The sequence below is a fragment of the Sus scrofa genome, chromosome 14, assembly GCF_054392235.1.
Source record: "Sus scrofa isolate SSC_HxYL_T2T_F1_AM1 chromosome 14, Sscrofa_HxYL_maternal_Yorkshire_Landrace_v2.0, whole genome shotgun sequence".
Lineage (NCBI taxonomy): Eukaryota > Metazoa > Chordata > Mammalia > Artiodactyla > Suidae > Sus > Sus scrofa.
The window spans coordinates 88,466,553-88,484,548 of record NC_139396.1 but is presented as its reverse complement, the minus strand read 5'-3'; the positions used below and the strand labels follow the sequence as shown (position 1 = coordinate 88,484,548).

The 17,996-nt window shown below is 49.2% G+C and overlaps 2 protein-coding genes across 3 annotated transcripts in view; one reads left to right on the top strand and one right to left on the bottom strand.

Annotated features, from left to right (window-relative positions):
• The window catches only part of ZNF365 (zinc finger protein 365), an 831,894-nt gene that overhangs the window by 389,158 nt on the left and 424,740 nt on the right, over positions 1-17,996 (bottom strand). The window lies entirely within an intron of this gene.
• EGR2 (early growth response 2) lies at positions 1,821-17,704 on the top strand. Of its 2 annotated transcripts, XM_084992507.1 has the most exons (5): positions 1,821-1,902; positions 10,770-10,982; positions 11,096-11,202; positions 13,775-13,883; positions 15,226-17,704. In XM_084992507.1, exons 3-5 carry the CDS (start codon positions 11,104-11,106, stop codon positions 16,470-16,472), a joined length of 1,455 nt encoding a protein of 484 aa, XP_084848633.1. In that variant the 5' UTR covers positions 1,821-1,902; positions 10,770-10,982; positions 11,096-11,103; the 3' UTR covers positions 16,473-17,704. The 2 variants fall into 2 exon arrangements, with proteins under 2 accessions (XP_084848633.1, NP_001090957.1); NM_001097488.1 differs by lacking the exons at positions 1,821-1,902; positions 10,770-10,982; positions 11,096-11,202 and having other exon boundaries at positions 13,631-13,883; positions 15,226-16,472.

Here is a 17,996-nt window from a genome sequence, read left to right as displayed (position 1 = left end):
CAGTGCACGGTCATGGACAAGGTGATTGGGGAAGAGCGGGCAAGGCCAGGAAGGGAAGGCTTGTGCAGAGGTGGGAGTAAGATGTCCTTTGGGGCAGCCTTAACAGAATGCCATGGTAGTTGATAAACAATAGACATTTTTTTTCCTCACAGTACTACTAGAGGCTAGGAAGCCCCCCATCAAGGTGCCAATAGATTGGGATCTAGTGAGAGCCCTCTGATCTCAACAGATGAGTGTCTCTTGAGAGCCCACCTAGACCACTTCTGGTCTAGTTCACAGATGGCTGTCTTTTCACTGTGTCCTCACATGGTAGAAGGGGAAGGGAGCTCTCTAGGGTTTCTCTTATAACAGAACGAATTCCATTTGTGAGGGTTTGACCTCATGACCTAAGCCCTGCCCAAAGGCCACACCTCCTAATATGATCGCATTGAGAGTTGGGTTTCAAACACATGAACTTGAGTGGGTGGTGGTCGGGGGGAGGCACAAACACTTGGTCTACACCTAAAGGACTAGACCTGGGATGATCAAAGGGTGGGGGCAAGAACAATTCTGGACAAAGGGAGGAGTGAGCGCATGGACTGAGATGGGAAGGAGCCTGAGATGTTGAAGCAAGGTGAGCATGGTGAGTGTTTGGGAAAGAGGAAGATGTGATTATAAAGGTAGAACAAGGCCAGGTCATGTAAGGACTTAAAGGGGGTGGTATGGAGTATGAATTTTTTAAAAATTGTAATAGAGAGTCAGCTCATCATCAAACTTCGCTTTGTAAAAGGACATTATCTTTGTTGTTGTTATTGTTTTGCTATAGATTCTAGGACTAGGATTCTGATTAGCCAGATCCAAAGATGAACAAGCACAGTCACTGGCCAGTTCCTGGGTCTGCAAGTCAGCTCTTTCTGGTTTTTGTTTGTCTTGTCTTTTTAGGGCCAAACTAGCGGCATATGGATTGTTCCCAGGCTAGGGGTCAAATCAGAGCTGCAGCTGTTGGCCTACGCCACAGTGACCGCAATGCCAGATCTGAGCCATGTCTGTGACCTACATCACAGCTCATGGCAGTGCCGGAACCTTAACCCATTGAGCAAGGTTGGGGATCAAACCTACTTCCTCATGGATGCTAGTCAGATTCATTTCCGCTGAGCCACAATGGGAACTCCTCTTTCAGTTGTTTTTATGACCCTCTTACAACCACCTGGGCAAGACTGAAAGAGGAGGGCAGGGTTACCCATTGGAAAAACAAGTTAAAATGGCCCAAATATTAGCCACAAACACAAAAGATGTTAACTAAAAATACTATTGTGATCATCTTTGAGCAGACTATGACACAGGTTAGCTAAGTTTGGGGTGGGGGTCGGGGGAATGAAACCATCAAGGGCTTCTGTTGATAAAGTTGGTGAATCTGTCTCCTCCCCTGGTCAGGCTGGTCACCCCAGTAGGATATACCCAACCACACTGAAGCCACCGCACACAGATGAGAATCTCTTCCGATTGCACCACAGGCTGATAAGCCAGAGGGTGGTAATCAGCGAGTCAGTTGCCAACCTCACAGAAATGGGACAAATGAGGACTACAGGGGCTGGACCCAAGGCTGGTGGCCCCAAATTGCCCTCCATTACCTAGAAGACTAAGATCAGGCTGTTGTCATTGCTTAGCTCCCAGTCTTTACCCATTAGGGAGACAATGACATGGAGGTACAGAATAGGGTTAGCACACACCAGGAAACAGGCACATGACCTAAATGTTAATTGGCCACCAGCCATCAGAGTGTCTCAGGGATTTCACAAGCATTCACATGCTTGGGCCTTCCCAACCAGTCGTTCAGTCTTTGCATTAGAGCTCTCAACATCAGCACCAGGAGACTCGGTGAGGAAAGCCAACTCTGCCTCCTTACTCCCTGGGTGAACTCAGGTCAGTCACTTGGCCCTGCTGGGTCTCACAGGGCTTCTGTGGGCAGTAGGAAAGGTCAACATGACCTTGCCATTGTCACAGGCTTATATTTCTATGCCCAAAGGAAGTAATGTGCATGAAAGGGATTGGAAAGGGTGAATGCCCATAAAATGTCTTCTGAGGCTTTACAGGCACTGGGAAATGTGAGAAATTTGGAAGTTTATCAAGGAGTTGAGGTGGATGGTGACAGGATCAAAAGATAAACATTTTAAGGAAAGGCTACAGAAACAGATTTTTTTTTCCATGTGAGACAGAAAAGATTGAGGGCTATATTCCAGCTTGCACCTGGTTCTTGCTCACACTATCATGATTAACTTTTTTCATGTCTCCTGAGGAGACAACAAAATAAAATGCATAATAAAAGAGAGTGTTGGAGTTCCCGTCGTGGCACAGCAGAAACAAATCTGACTTGCATCCATGAGGATGCAGGTTTGAGCCCTGGCCTTGCTCAGTGGGTTAAGGATCCGGTGTTGCTGTGAGCTGTGGTATAGGTTACAGATGCAGCTTGGAGCTGGCATTGCTGTGGTTGTGGTATAGGCCAGCGGCTACAGCTCCAATTTGACCCCTTGCCTGGAAACCTCCATATGCTGTAGGTACGGCCCTAAAAAAGACAAAATAATAATAATAATAATAATAATAATGAATAAAAAGAGTATTTTCGGAGTTCCCATTGTGGCTAAGTGGGTTAAGAACCTGACTAGTATCCGTGAGGATGCCGGTTCTATCCCTAGCCCCACTCAGTGGGTTAAGGATCTGGCATTGCCATGAGCTATGGTGTAGGGTGAAGTCACAGCTTGGACCTGGTGTTGCTATGGCTATGGTGTAGGCCAGCAGCTGCAGCTCCCTTTTGATCTCTGGGGACTTTATATACTGCAGGTGCAGCCCTAAAAAGACAAAAAAATAAAACGAGGGGTTTTCTATCTCTGAAGAATGTCTTGCTAGATATTAAACACCAGAATGTGTTCCTAAAGCAAATTTGGTATTTTTTCTCTAATGAACTTAGGAGAGATTTGTACCTGAGTGTTCGTGGCTTAAACATGATTCTGGCTAAAGAGATTTCCTTTTTTTTTTTTTTTTTTTTTTTAGTTCTTGGAATTCACAAAAATTTTGTGGCTGTAAGCTATAAATACAAAGAGTGTTGTTCACTGATATACATTCCAAGCATACAGCATAGTACTTAGTATATACTAGGTACTCAATAAATATTCACTAAATGGATTAACTCAATACCATGTGCTTGTCCTGATCTTTGAAAGCAAGTCAGGCTCATCCTTACACATTCACTTGCTCTCTAGTTCACCTAAGCCAGCCCCAGCCCCAGCCTCAGTGCCAGCTAGGGCAGTTGTGGGCTGGCTCCAACATCACAGCAGTGGCTTCCAGACCCCAAGGAACTTGCATAGAGCAGAGGGAGTCAAGCCCACTCTGGCTCAATTGCAACTACACAGTTTTAACCTAAAATATCTTATATTGGGATTCCAGATACCATTTTCCCAAGTTGCCATTATATGAGAGAGTTTTTATGACAAGCCTGAAATACAGGAAAATCAAGGGAAAAAATGGTCTCCTGTTAAAGTGTCTTTTGTCCCTAGGATTTCTGAGTAACAGAAGAAGGGGCTAAAACGGTTACTCTGGTCATGTCTTTGGTGTCTCTTGTTTCATAAAATCCAAACAGAGAGAAGAAAGGATCTAAATTGTTCTCATTTTCCTCTTTTTGACATTTCCATGGGCTGTTGACTAAATAATCATATTTTTAAAAAGGAATCTAATTCTAAAAGGCTGGGAGTTGCCAGGTGTCTAGGTGGGGTGGGGGGACTCTGATTGTGTGCTTACAAGCCCATTGATTGAAATTGTTCTGCTACCCAGTGGTGATTGCATTGTAACCACAATATTCTCTCAGGTACAACAATCCTTGAGCAGAAACATGCATTCTAGTTAATTATTAGGATCCAACAGGAGTATGACCATGTGTCTAGGCCTGTTATTAGCATCAGGACAAGCAGACCTGCCAAGGATTCTTTCCAAAGGCCCCAAGGTATGGTAGACACGTACTTCAACCCCACCTCCAGATGAAAAGGACCACAGATCTGGACCACCCTCCACTATGAGGGCGGATAAAGAGGCCTCTTTGAAGGGCTTTAGGACTGATCAGCAAGCAAACAGGTTAGAAGTTCACTGTGATGGCTTATCCCTGACCTGGAATCATAAATGTCACCTCCTATCCCATCCCAATCTACATTCACCTCTGTTATTGAAGGTCCCCCATTCCAAACAATTGTTGTCACTTCAGGATACAACAGTGAGATGTGTCGCGGATGTCCTGCTTTTCAGGACATTTTTTTTTTTTTTTTAGTTCTTTTCATCTGAGTCACCACTAGTTTCTGGCCAAAGGCAGTTGAGGCAGGCATGCCCAGCCCCAGTGTGAAGAGGTTCAGAGAGCTTAAGTGGCTTGTCTAGGTCACAGGCTAGGGTAGGTCCTAGGAGCACAAGCGATGGGGTCAGACTGCTTGGGTTCACCTTTTGGCTCCTCCACACAATCAGCATGTGCTTTGGTGATTCAGTGGCATGAGCTTTGGTGATTCAGTTTCTTCATCTACAAAGTGAAAAGAGAAATGATATCTGTTTCATGGAGTGGTGGGTAGACTAATAGATAAGGGACCATAGTCAGTAGAGTGCTTAGTATGCTTAAATGCTCAAAAAATATTAGCCATTATTATTACCATTGAGAATGTTATTATGGAGAACCACCATTGAGCCTAATTCCTAATCTAGTGCTTTTCCCACTACACAGTGCTGCACTGAGCACCAGCTGCTGGCATTCCCCTTTCAACAAGCCTTCCCCTCTGCCCCTACCGCCTTTCTCACTCAAAACACCTGGTGGCCTATTTGGCGGCTATTTAAAATTCTGGGTGGGCATAAGGTGACTTGATGTTCCCACATCTTTGTGGCATAGAGTTAAGAAATATCATCGGATATGGGGAAAGAAATCCCATCTCCCAAGGCTGCCACCAAAGGTTTGAGTGGTGTGAGTGTGGCAAGCATAGCTGGCTACACTCCCAGCATCAACCACCAGCCCAAGCATAGCTCCCACCATCAACCACCAAACCAAAAACAATACCATCAGTCAGGGGAGAGGGGCACAAGGGCTAAGGGGGTCTTGGAGTACCTTGCCCTGAGTCCTTTCCATTCACCAGTTCTCTGCAACACCTTGCATCTGTGTCTAGCAGTATGAGGAAGGGAAGAGTCAGGAAGAAAGGGATGGCTTGGACAGGGGTCTGGGTAGATGTCTCTGAAGTAGTCCTCACTGCTGGAGTCCCGTCAGTGGCATTCCTTAGGCTGATATCAGAGAGTGGCGCTCAAAACTTCATGATGTAACCTCCAATAAAGGGCATATCCGAGGACAGACTCTTCAGAGGATGTTTTCTGGAGTCCATGACCTTGCCCCAAAACCCAACAGCTCCTGGAAAAACTCTTAGATATAACATGCTGTGGGCTGGGTAGAATTAGTTACGTAGGAGTTCTCTGACAAGACAGCATATGACAATCCCAGATGTCAGGGCCTCATTCCCTCTTACTGATCAGAAGTGTCTATTGGGTTCCTATCCAGAACCCTACTTGCTGGAGGACAGACAGGGAGGCACCGTTCCATGTCCCTGTCTTCAGAGAATTTACAACACAGCTGAAAAAGGAACAGCATAGAGACTACATGAGACACCAGCACAAGGCAAGTGCTCTATGTGGGTTACATCAAGGCTAAGAATGCTCTTTTTGAGCAATGTCTCCAGAATTGCAAGTCACTCACTAACCTACTCTTCCTAAATCTAAAATTTTTATTCTGCATTTCCAAACTTCCTTGGAAAAGCAACAGTATTATCATTAGGCATTTTGATCATTGGGGGTGGAAGGGAGATGTTACGTCAATTTGATTACTACTAATGTGGAATTTGACCTTTTTTTTTTTTTTTTTTTTTTTGCCTTTTTAGGGCTGCACCCATGGCATGTGGAAGTTCCCAGGCTAGGGGGCAAACTGGAGCTGGAGCTGCAGGCCTACACCAGAGCCACAGCAATAGCAGATCCGAGCCGCATCTGTGACCTACACCACAGCTCATGGCAATGCCAGATCCTTAACCCACTGAGTGGGTCCAGGGATTGAACCCATGTCCTCATGGATACTAGTTGTGTTCATTACCACTTAGCCACAACAGGAACTCTGGAACTTGGCTTTCTAAGTTTCGACGACTTTTTCCACAAAGGTAGAGCTTGTTATAAGTTACCTGCAAATAAATGCTGCTTTCTGGGTTAGTTCTTCTGCTGACAACCTAAACCTGGACTTTCTCTCAGGAAACTAGCATCATTATTCTGGAAGCGGAAACTCAGAGAATAAATATCACAAATACCTCATATGTCAATATTTGAGGTATACCTACTCTTAGGTTTACCTGCTTTTTATTTACCTGCTGTAGGTTCCTCTGCCTCACATGACATCCTTGAAAGATGTGGGCTTTGGCAACTGAGGGAACAGAGTTCCTGTTCTGGCTCTGCCACTTCCTATGAGTATGAATTTGGATATCTTCTCTGAGCCTTATTTCCCTCGGCTATAAAACAGGAATAAACAGCCTCAGATTTAAGGTGGTTGTGAGGAATACAGCAATGAACCTAGAAAAAACATAGTACAATGTCTATCTGGCAAGTGGGTGTCCTATAACAGTAATAGTTGAATACCTAACTATTAGTGAATATGTACTATGTACCAAACAGTATGCTGTGTACTTTACAACTGTCACTGAGTTTAATCCTCACACACCCCATGAAATATGTATAATCATTCTGTACACTTTATAGGTGAGGAAACTGAGTCACAGAGAAATGATCTAACTTGATTAAGAATACACAGCCAGGCACTGTGAGAGTTAGAATTTGAACCCAGAACCTAGGATTCGAACCCATGCCATATAGGCCTCCAGAGCTCCTAATATTAACCACAAGATATGGTGATGACTCTTATAAAGATTATTCAGTTGAAATATGAGATGTTTTTTTTTTTTTTTCTGGTTTAAATGCAGAAAAACAACTGCTCTGGGAGTTCCTGTTGTGGTTCAGTGGGTTAAGAACCGTTCTAGTATCCAGGAGGATGTGGGTTCGATCTCTGGCCTCCTCAGCGGGTTAAGGAACTGGCATTGCTGTGAGCTGTGGTGTAGGTTTCAGATGCAGCTCGAGGCGGATCCCGCGTTGCTGTGGCTGTGGCATAGGCTGGCAGCTGCAGCTCTGATTTGACCCCTAGCCTGGAAACTTTAATACACCGCAGGTGCAGCCCTAAACAACAACAACAACAACAGCAACAAATCCCGAAACTGCTCCAACAACTGGATGCACTGATCTGCCCTGTCCTCTTCTCAATGTAAAAACAAAGCTTCTATAGGATATCTGGCATTATTCGGGAAAAGAAAAGTGTTTCTTCCCATAATCTAATAATGTAAATAGGCTAGTGACATGTGCTTAAAAAAAAATCCAGGAATTTCTTAGTTATAGCGAACTTAATTTTTTGTACAATTAAATATATAAGCTGAAAGATGTTAAATTTAAAGGCATTAAAAAGGTATGATTTGGAATGGAGATTTTGCTTTGAGCCTTAATGACCAGACTGATTGACTATCACTTATTAACCCAGACCCCAGGTTGTCATGTACCCTGTCTTACTGGTAACAAATAATGCATTGATTTACCTTTTATTCTTTGCCAGCAATGGTAAAGTGATCTGTAGATTTGACATGATGTGTTTCTACTAAAAAGACTGTACTTCTCCGTTGTACTCATTTCCAATGGGACAAGATTCACATTGTCTGTCATTTCTGTATTGAGAAATAGACAACTAAGAAATGTTATTTCATTAAGACTGTCACTGAAACAGAATACTGATGCCAATAAGCATTTCTGTATATGATCTCTCTTCTTGCTGCAATCTTGTTGGCATGTTCTCATTCGTTTGCAGAAGCTGAGCGGTTAAAAAAAAAAAGAAAAAAAGCTCTATGTAAAAACTATAATGCCATTGTCATTAGCTAGAAAAAATAACGGCTGAGAAAAAGGGAGAGTCGTGGGGTTAAAATCTCTTGAGGGGTGGGAGGCGGGGAGGGGCTTCCAAGGAAGCTGACTGTACTGGCTATACCCTCCAGTGCACCAAGCAAGGAAGGCAGGCTGGAGGTTTCCACCCACAGGGAACTTTCTTTCTTTCTTTGGCCACACCCCCAGCATGCAGAATTTCCCTGGCCAGGGAGCGAACCCTCACCACAGGAGTGACAATGCTGGATCCTTAACCCACTAGGTCACCAGGGAACTCCCACAGTAAACCTTCTTTATTCCACAAGTTCACTTTGCTTTTCCTAGCTTCTGGGCCTTTTCACACTGGCTTTTTCTCTCTGGAATGCTCTATCCACTGACCTTCCCCCCATCCTGGCATACCCTTCAGAATTTTGCTTAGTTAAGAAGTTCTTGAAGGCTTCTTCAACCCCCTAGATTCAACTGGATTCTCTGTCCTTTTTCTTCATTGGGGTCAAATATTGTCATTGTTTACAACAGAATGAGGCCAGGTTTTAAGCACCACTGTAATCCCAGGTTTGGCAAAGATCTCGACCCATAGCAGATGCTCAAGAAATATCTGTTGACTTAGCAATAGTTCATCCCAAAGGCAACCTGAGACCCTCCGCTCAGGCTAGTGCTGTCACTGCTACAAAATAAGATCATAGGGTCTGACTTCCTCCTGTCCAGATTATTTGTGCACAGAAACATGACTTCAGTTACACATTGAACTGATCAATGCTTCTCCCAGGCTTCACAACAACTTTGTCATAATCTGGGTTTTGTTTATACCCTCTGGGATTACCAGATTTGTGGGGAGATGCTGAATGTAGGGAGGCATTTATTAGTTTTCTCAGCGCACAGGGGCACCTTTAAGAAAGGCTTGGCTGGATGTCAGAGTTGGCAATCAATCTGTTTATCACTGAGGTTCACATGTCCTATGCCATTTGAGCTCCGGATCCACACCCTCATGTGTGTCCACAGTTAAGGGCAATCCTGACTTTTCTTTGTTTCTCACTCCAGTGGCAGTGAGAATGGAAGTGAGTGAAAATGACATTACAATAGGAATACTCTATGATGATGTTCAAAAATATTTCTTAATAAATCAAAACGCAAATATTAACAAATTATCTGTGACATGCCTCATGGCTGATTGCGATTCTTAAGTCCACATTGTGAGGAAAAACCCTGAAAACCTCTCAGAGAGGGGACCCTGAACCCTCTCCCCTCCCCCCACCACAGGGCAAATCTACTAAGGAGCTCCTCTGCTTCCTTCCTCTTTTACTTTCTGAGTTTGGAATCAGGACAAAGCAGATCAGGATATGGCATCAATTTGCGACTCTTTTAATAACCCTGCTACATCTTAGAGCACTCCATTTACTTGAGCATTTTCACAACTCTGTTTTAAAGAAAGGCATTTATTTGTTCAGTTTTTGATCAGAATTAAGCTCAAGTGCCTAAAAGGAGAGACCATGTACATCTCTGTATTTAACCACCACAGTCCCCCTTCCTCCCTTCCTCCCCTCTCCAGTGCAGTATCTTACTCTGTAAACATCTTTGGGGTTTTTATTTGTCTCTACCGTTTTTTTGTTTGTTTGTTTGTTTGTTTTTTTCCCCTTACTTATTTTTCACTCCAGGAAGAATACTGTGGGCTTGGCTTCTCTTATTTTAGGGCCTATAATATACTGGCTTTGTACCAAACGTATGTCCACTCCATCCTTAACACAGGCTGAGAAGGTCTAAGAATTCAAATTCTCCCTTCATCTGGAGAGGAGGTTATGTCCATGACAGTCCTGGTCCCTTCCTTTTGAAAGGCCTGACCTCAGCTTTCCTCTTTTCAGAAATGCCGAAGAAGAGAAATGAACTTGGTGAAGGATAACCTGTTTCTTCCCTAGTGGGTTGAGCCAGGCTCCCAGTCCTCAAAAATCCCTTCCCTTTCTGGAACTAGACTTCCCTGTAGGACTGACGTAGCATCCGGATTACTGTGCTTGGAGTCAGAAGACATGGTTGCAAGTTCGAATGCCACCACTTAGCAGCTGCATGCATGCCTTAGCCAAGTTACTTTAGCTTTGTGAACTTATTACTCATCCTCAGGATGGATGGCTGGAAATGAGTATGCCCAGACTTTGTTCTATTATCACTATTAAAAGGGAAGGAGGGAAGGAGGGAAGGAGAGAAGGAGGGAAAGAGGAAGAAAGGGGAGAGAGAGGGAGAGACAAAGAGGAGGGGGGAGAGAGAGATTATGGGAAGTATCTAGGGGAAAAGAGGGAGAAACAAAGAGAAGGGGGGGAGAGAAGGAGAGGGAGAGGGAGAGGGAGAGGGGGAGGGGGAGAGAGAGAGAGAGAGAGAGAGAGAGAGAGAGAGAGAGAAAGAGAGAGGGAGGGAGAGAGAGAGAGATTATGGGAAGTATCTACTGACCCGTTTCTAGCGGAGGTTCAAGGAAGGCCTCCCAAGACTGGCCCCAGGCACCTTCCAGAGAGCCCGCATAGCCTCCTTGCGGCTGTTGCTCGCCCCTGCCCCCAACCTATCCCCAGCGCAGGGCTGGCTCGACGTGGCGCAGCTCTTAAGGGAGGTGTGAGTTGTTGGAAAGCTGCGAATAATTCCAGTGTCAGTCGCTCCCATTTACTCGAACGTGCTTCTGAGACTGGGCGATTAAGCCCGCCTCTCCTCTTTGGGGTCCCATCCCCCACCTGACCCCCAATGGGCCGCCTCCTTCGGGAAGTGTAGCAGCCAAAGACCTCAAGGCTTATTCTCTCCAGGGCCGCCCCCAGCCTGCGTCCTGCCCTCAGCGCCCAGCTCGCCCAGCACTCCAGGAGCTCCCCCTCGGGGTGGCGCGCTGTGGCCGCCAGCCGGGTTGGCAGCAGCGCCCACCACGGGGCGGCCCCTGCGACTCACCCGCCCGCCAGTTCGTCCGCCCACGTGCGTGGAGAGGAGCGAAGCGCAACCAGTTGCCGCGCCCGCCCTTGCTGCCGGTGGGTGCCTAACCTCGGAGGCCGGCGGGGGCCAAGCCCGGGGGCCGTAACCCGAGCCCCGCTGACACAACCCATATTTGCATAATTCGGTACCCCCCTTCTTTCGGACTCAGGGCTGGAGATGCGAGTCGGGCTACCCTCCGAGGCGTCGTCTTGCCGGTGGTCATCACGGGGGCCGCGGGACCTGCCGGAGCGCAGGCGGAGCGGGCTGGCGCACGTGGTAAGAGCGCAGCTTTCTTTTCTTTTTTTAGTAACGGGACTTTTCAAGTTTTTGCCGAGGGTGGGGTACCAACAAGGGTGCTAATCTTCCTGCGATTTTCTTCCTTTCCCCTTTTATTTTTATTTCCAATTGGAAAAGAGCCCGCAGTGCAAGCGAGAAACTTTCCTAAATTTTCTCTGTGCGTTTGAAGTCAGGAAGATGGCCGGCCCCGGGAGAACCAATTTCGCTGTGGGCAAGGGGGAGAAGCGACACTCGGGAGGAGGAGCAGATGCCGCTCACCGCCGCCCCGGTCCTGACTTCGGCGCACAGGACCGGGAGGGAGTGGGCTCGCAGCGGCGGCGGCCGCGGCAGGTGAGCGGCTGGAGGAGCCGCCTGCAGCGCCTCGCTTCTTCCACGGCGTGGCGCCGTGGTTCTCGGCCTCCCAGGCCCCCACGAGGCTAGGACCATCCTGGCTGGCGGTGGGGAAGGGCAGGGCCGGGACCTAGAGGTTGCCTGGCGCTCTATCCCAGGCCTTGGCTGCTTTGAGGCGGGAAAGGGTCTGGCAGGCGGCTGCTCACCAGGCTTGAGCAACTGGGACTAACCTCCTTTGGGACCCTGGCCAGACCTGGAGCGCTCCCGGCGTGGGTCGGGATGCGCCTGGGGGTGGGAGTGGTGTGTGCAGCCAGCCAGAACCCGTCGCTATCTGGACCCCTGAAAAGTTTTTAAAAATTGCTTTGGGTGCTTTGGAAACTAAGCAGAAAGGTTCCCATCGAAGTCAGTTTATTTTACAGGGGAAAGCGTGTAGGGTGATGGCGACTCGAAACTGGCGTTAGAGTCACCATTTGCTGCTACTCTGGACCTCGCTGGGCTCCCTAAAATAACTGTTGAACAGGGAAAGGAAGAATATTCCTCACGTGTGTGTTTTGGAGTAGGGCTCAGGTGCAGGTAGAGCACACCTCCGGAGCGTAGGCTTTCGGGGGGGGGGGGGTAGGGAGACTGCGGTGACAGCTGGTACAGGCACTGAAGGTGAGGCTGGGTGTCTCCGCAGGGCATCTTGTCCAGCAAACCCGGGTGCCTACTCTGCCGACTGGACACTCCATTGGCGAGGCGGGTGCACGGGCGCGCTGTCAGTAGGGAGGTGTGTAGCGTAAGGTGTGCGAGTGGATGTGTGAAGAAGGCGGCGGGGGCAGGACTGTGTGTGGCGGAAGTGGAGCGTGTGTGAGTGTACAAGTGTGTGTGTTTGTGTGTGTGTGTGTGTGTCGGGGCAGGGTGAGTGTCCAAGCCTCCATCTGGACGCCCCCACACAGCAGACCGCCCAGACAAGCCGGGAAGGGCGCCCGGTCCGCGTAGCAGCTGAAGGGGGGCGGGGAGCGCGCGGGCAGAAAAAAAGGGAGGGGGGGTGTCGCCGGTTGAGGATTTCTTTCGAAGCTCCCCGCAGTTATTTGCTTCTCCTAGGGTCTACCCTCCCCCCGCCTCAAGGTGCCCAAAATACTTAAACAAACAAACAACCCCAAACCTGTTCCGTTTTCGCTCCTGTATAAATAGAACAGACTTTCCAAAAAAGCAATACCGCATTCACTCTTATCACCAGCCACTTCTTTCCACCAAGTAATTCAGAAAAAAGCAGTCAGCTTCCGTGAATGCATGCAGCCTTTTTTTTTTTTTTTTTTTTCTTCGCTGCCTCCTTTTGCTTGCGGTTTTGAGCTGCCAAGAAAGTGAGTAGGGGTTTGACTGTAGTGTCTCGGCTCCGCTCGGTTTCTTTCCGAAGTTTAATTTTCCGGAATGGCTCCCAAACAAGGGCTGGGGAGGCGGAGCTGCCGGCACCGGATCTTCGCCTTTTTTGGAAAGTCCCGGAGAACCGGAATTCCTCCCCGCCCGGGAGGCTGCGCCACAGCCCGGACCCGCTCGTTCTCGCACAATGACCTGAGCCCGACCGGTGGTGCACCCCATCCCTGCCTTGCCCAGCGCTCTGGACCCGGGCTTCGGCTTGGGCCGTGTTCCCCAGACCCCTGCGGATCCTCCCGGGCTGCGAGCCGGGAGTCGCGAGCCCGCAGGAGCCCGCGCAGCCGAGCCCCTATGCAAATTGGCCATGTGACGGCAAAAGCTGCCTGGCCCAGCCCTGTTCCTCAGTCCATATATGGGCAGTGACGTCACGGGCATTGAGGGCCTGCCCATAAATACTTAGAGCAACACTTTCCGTCTAACCCAGAGAGCAGCAATTGATTAATAGCTCGGCGAGGGGGACACACTGACTGTTATAATAACACTACACCAGCAACTCCTGGCTTCCCAGCCGGAACACAGGAGAGAGTCAGTGGCAAATAGCCATTTTTCTTCTTTAAAAAAACCCAGCAACTTGTTTGCTAGTTTTATTTTTGTTGATTTTTTTTTTTTTTTGAGGGGGGATAGTTGCTTTAAGTGTGGAGGGCAAAAGGAGATACCAGCCTAGGCTCAGTCCAATCCCTCTCCAAAACGGCTTCTCTGACACTCCAGGTAGCCAGGGAGTTGGGTCTCCAGGTTGTGCGAGGAGCAAATGATGACCGCCAAGGCCGTAGACAAAATCCCAGTAACTCTCAGTGGTTTTGTGCACCAGCTGTCTGACAACATCTATCCGGTGGAGGACCTCGCCGCCACGTCGGTGACCATCTTTCCCAATGCCGAACTGGGAAGCCCCTTTGACCAGATGAACGGAGTGGCCGGAGGTAAGCGCGTGCCCCCTCCTCGGGCCTGGACCCAAGCAGCTCGAAGTTGGTGGGTTTTGGTGCGTGTGTTGAACTTGGAGGAGAGGGTTGGGGCACGAGGTGGACGGTGTTGACTGAACTGACTTTGAGGAATTGGACGGGGGTGCAGGAGGAGCCCGCGGGAGCGGGGAAGGGCGTTAAAACTGGGCGCGCGGGCAGATGCACCAGGTTGCCAGCGAGCGGGCGGGCGTGAGCCGTGGTGCTCCCAGCTCCCGGGGGACGCAGGGATGAAAGTAGGAGAGGTGCCCCGCCAGGCTTCGGCGCCTGTGTGGGCCTTTCTGCCGGCTGCACGCCGTCCTCCCCTCTCCCGGGGTAGGGGCAAAGTGACGAGAAAGTTTGGGGCTCTGGAGGAAAGCTGAGCGTCTGGAGAGCCAAGCGGCGGCGAAGCGCCAGAGAAAAGCATCTGCCGCTCCCTCCTGGGCAAAGGGGACCCCGCGACTCACTCCCCCTGCAGCCTGAAGGAGCGCCCCCACCTGCGCGCCGCCAGTGAAGTTGAGACGGGATTGGCGAGGCGGGAAGGAGGAGGTGGAGGGAGGGCATCCGCGGGAAGCGGCCTCCCTGGCTGCGGAGGGAGGCCCGCAGGGCATCGGCGCCCCAAGTTTCCTTGGCAGTGCGGTGGAAAGTGGTCTCCCGCAACCCTCGCAGACCCCGCGCCTTCCTCAAAGCCTGCCACTGTCTTTGGGCTGAGGCGAGGACGCGCGGATGTCGGGCAAGACCGAAAAGGTTGGGAGGGAAGAGAAACCTAGAGACTTCCACCACAGAGCCAGATTCCCTCCAGCAGCCTTCAGCTGAAGCGCAGCGGGAGAGGGAGGGAAGGAAGGCAGGCATCTGGAACTGGGAGCAGCCGGGAAATCATTGACCCCCTTCTTTGCTTCACCTCTCCGGCTGACACCTTTGCAGCACTGGCTGGGATCAGTCTCCAGGGTGATGTCTGCCGTGGACCCCCAGGCAAAGGAGAGGGAGAGAAGTTCCAGGCAGATGGGGAAATTTTAATATTGTTGTTGCTATTATTGGGTGTTTTTACTGGGGACTAGAGCCACAGATGGCTGTATGTGGGGGTTGGGTGTAGCTCATTTTGCTTTTCTGGGGGAAGTTTGAGTCCCAAACTGTCACTGGCTGCCACAGTAGGATCTTGGGCTAGCCTCTGTCTTTTGGTCACCATGTCCTCACCTGTTGGACACTGTCCCAGCTCTAAAGGGCTAGGATCCTGGGCCTTAGGGTTGGACTCACGAGAGGAGGGTGAGAAGGGATTCTTGGCTGAATTCTTATTGCTCCACCTCCCTTCTTCCTTTCCCCTCCCCAGATGGCATGATCAACATTGACATGACTGGAGAGAAGAGGTCCTTGGATCTCCCATATCCCAGCAGCTTTGCTCCTGTCTCTGCACCCCGAAACCAGACCTTCACTTACATGGGCAAGTTCTCCATTGACCCCCAGTACCCTGGTGCCAGCTGCTACCCAGAAGGCATCATCAACATTGTGAGTGCAGGTATCCTGCAAGGGGTCACCTCCCCAGCATCCACCACGGCCTCATCCAACGTGACCTCAGCTTCTCCCAACCCACTGGCCACTGGACCCTTGGGTGTGTGCACCATGTCCCAGACCCAGCCTGACTTGGACCACCTCTACTCTCCACCGCCGCCTCCTCCTTATTCTGGCTGTGCAGGAGACCTCTACCAGGACCCCTCGGCGTTCCTTTCAGCAGCCACCACCTCCACCTCCTCCTCTCTGGCCTACCCACCACCTCCATCCTACCCGTCCCCCAAGCCAGCCACGGACCCAGGTCTCTTCCCCATGATCCCAGACTATCCTGGATTTTTCCCATCGCAGTGCCAGAGAGACCTACATGGTACAGCTGGCCCAGACCGCAAGCCCTTCCCCTGCCCCCTGGACTCCCTGCGAGTCCCCCCTCCACTCACTCCACTCTCCACCATCCGAAACTTTACCCTGGGGGGGCCCAGTGCTGGGACCACAGGGCCAGGGGCCAGTGGAGGCAGCGAGGGACCACGGCTACCTGGCAGCTCGGCAGCGGCTGCTGCTGCCGCCTATAACCCACATCATCTGCCACTTCGGCCCATTCTGAGGCCTCGAAAGTACCCCAACAGACCTAGCAAGACCCCAGTGCATGAAAGGCCCTACCCTTGCCCAGCAGAAGGCTGTGACCGTCGCTTCTCCCGCTCAGATGAGCTCACAAGGCACATCCGAATCCACACAGGGCATAAGCCCTTCCAGTGTCGGATCTGCATGCGCAACTTCAGCCGCAGCGATCACCTTACTACCCACATCCGCACCCACACTGGTGAGAAGCCCTTCGCTTGTGATTACTGTGGCCGCAAGTTTGCCCGGAGTGATGAGAGGAAGCGCCACACCAAGATCCACCTGAGACAGAAGGAACGCAAGAGCAGTGCCCCATCCTCATCAGTGCCGGCTGCCTCTACCGCCTCCTGCACTGGTGGCGCACAACCTGGGGGGCCCCTGTGCAGCAGCAACAGCAGCACTATTGGTGGAGGGTCCCTCGGCCCTTGCTCATCTCGGACCCGGACACCTTGAAATGAGACTCAGGCTGACACAGGAGCTCCTTGAGGCCCCAGAGGCCCTTTGTCCACTCGAGCTGCACGACAAACACTACCACCCATTCCTGCCCTTCCTTCGTTTTGTTGGGCAAAGGGCCTTGGTGGAGCCTAGCACTGCCCCAACCCCCATTTCCACTTAGAAGCAGGACCTTCCTAAAACTTAGCCCACCTTAGTCTCTCTTAGGTGAGTTGACTGTCACCCCAAGGTAATGGGGAGGCTCAAAAGGAGGTTGGGTGGAGGGCCTTGGCCTAGAGGGCTGAGGCCTGACCCTACTTTAAAGGGTTGTTTGACAAAGTTTTGCTCCCCCCCTCCCTTATTTTGACTGGTTATAGGTTTTTGACTCTGGATGACAGCATTGATGAGACTTTTTCTACAGTAGGTTGGGAGATGCTGATCCCTTCAGGTGGGGACAGCAAAGAGACAGAAGCAAAACTGATATGCACTTTATGGCTTGGGACTGATTTGAGGGATGCTGTACAGTGGGTGAAGCATGGCCTTTATGCTGCATTCTGTGGCCCTAGAACAGTGAATTAAAGCTTATCTAGTCATCTCAACCCTTTAAGCAATATGTATTATAAACTCAGAGAACAGAAGTGCAATGTGAGGGGAGGGACATAGCAATATCTGCTCCTTTTTGAGTTGTTTGAGAAACGTAAAAGACTATTTTTTCAGTGTATATCCATTTAGATTTCGTGTATTTTTGATGTGCACTGTTCTCCAAGTTCTGAACCTTTGGGAAAAAAAGTAAAGCATTTATGATCTCTTGAATTGAGTCAGAGCTTAACTTATTTAAAGAGGGATGTACATATATTCTCTGAAACTAGGATGCATGCAATTGTGTTGGAAGTGTCCTTGGTGCCTTGTGTGATGTAGACAATGTTACAGGTCTGCATGTAAATGGGTTGCCTTACTATGAAAAAAATCACTCCCTGGGTTTAGTATGGCTGTACATTTCTGCCTATTAATATTTGGATTTTTTTTTTTTAGAAAATATATTTTTGTATGCTCTGTTTTGTGACTTAAAAGTGTTACCTTTGTAGTTGAATTGCAGATAGGAATGTAAATACTTACTGGAGCTGACTTGTTTGGTTATTAGCTTTTAATAGTTGTGGAAATCTAAATGATTTATTCTAACACAAAACCACTAACTAAAGTTCAGATAAAGAATGGTTTATGACTATAGTGTAAATAAATACTTTTCAACAATATTCTTGCTGCAGAAATTATTTATGAAAGATTTACTGGGTGGGACTTCAACAGTACCCAGTGGATTTTAGTTCTTTGACCAAGCCAGGATCTCCCAAGTTTTCTTTGCTAGCCTTTCAACACCAGTCCTCTTGCCCCAAAGCAATCTCCATTCATAATCAAACACTAGCGTTCTGGGGATTTCCCCAATGCATTAGTGTAAAAGTGGGGAGGCGTTGTTTTGACTCATTGTTCCGTCCTTTGTAACAGCCTATAGCTTCTCTCAACTCCTGAGTGGGCTCTGGAAAATAAATA

Excerpts from the sequence above, each read along its gene's own strand:
- EGR2 (XM_084992507.1), top strand. The coding sequence starts at position 11,104 with ATGCGAGTCGGGCTACCCTCCGAGGCGTCGTCTTGCCGGTGGTCATCA. Across the intron at positions 11,203-13,774 it reads GGAGCGGGCTGGCGCACGTG|CTGTCTGACAACATCTATCC; the intron begins GTAAGAGCGCAG and ends TTTGTGCACCAG. Across the intron at positions 13,884-15,225 it reads GATGAACGGAGTGGCCGGAG|ATGGCATGATCAACATTGAC; the intron begins GTAAGCGCGTGC and ends TCCCCTCCCCAG.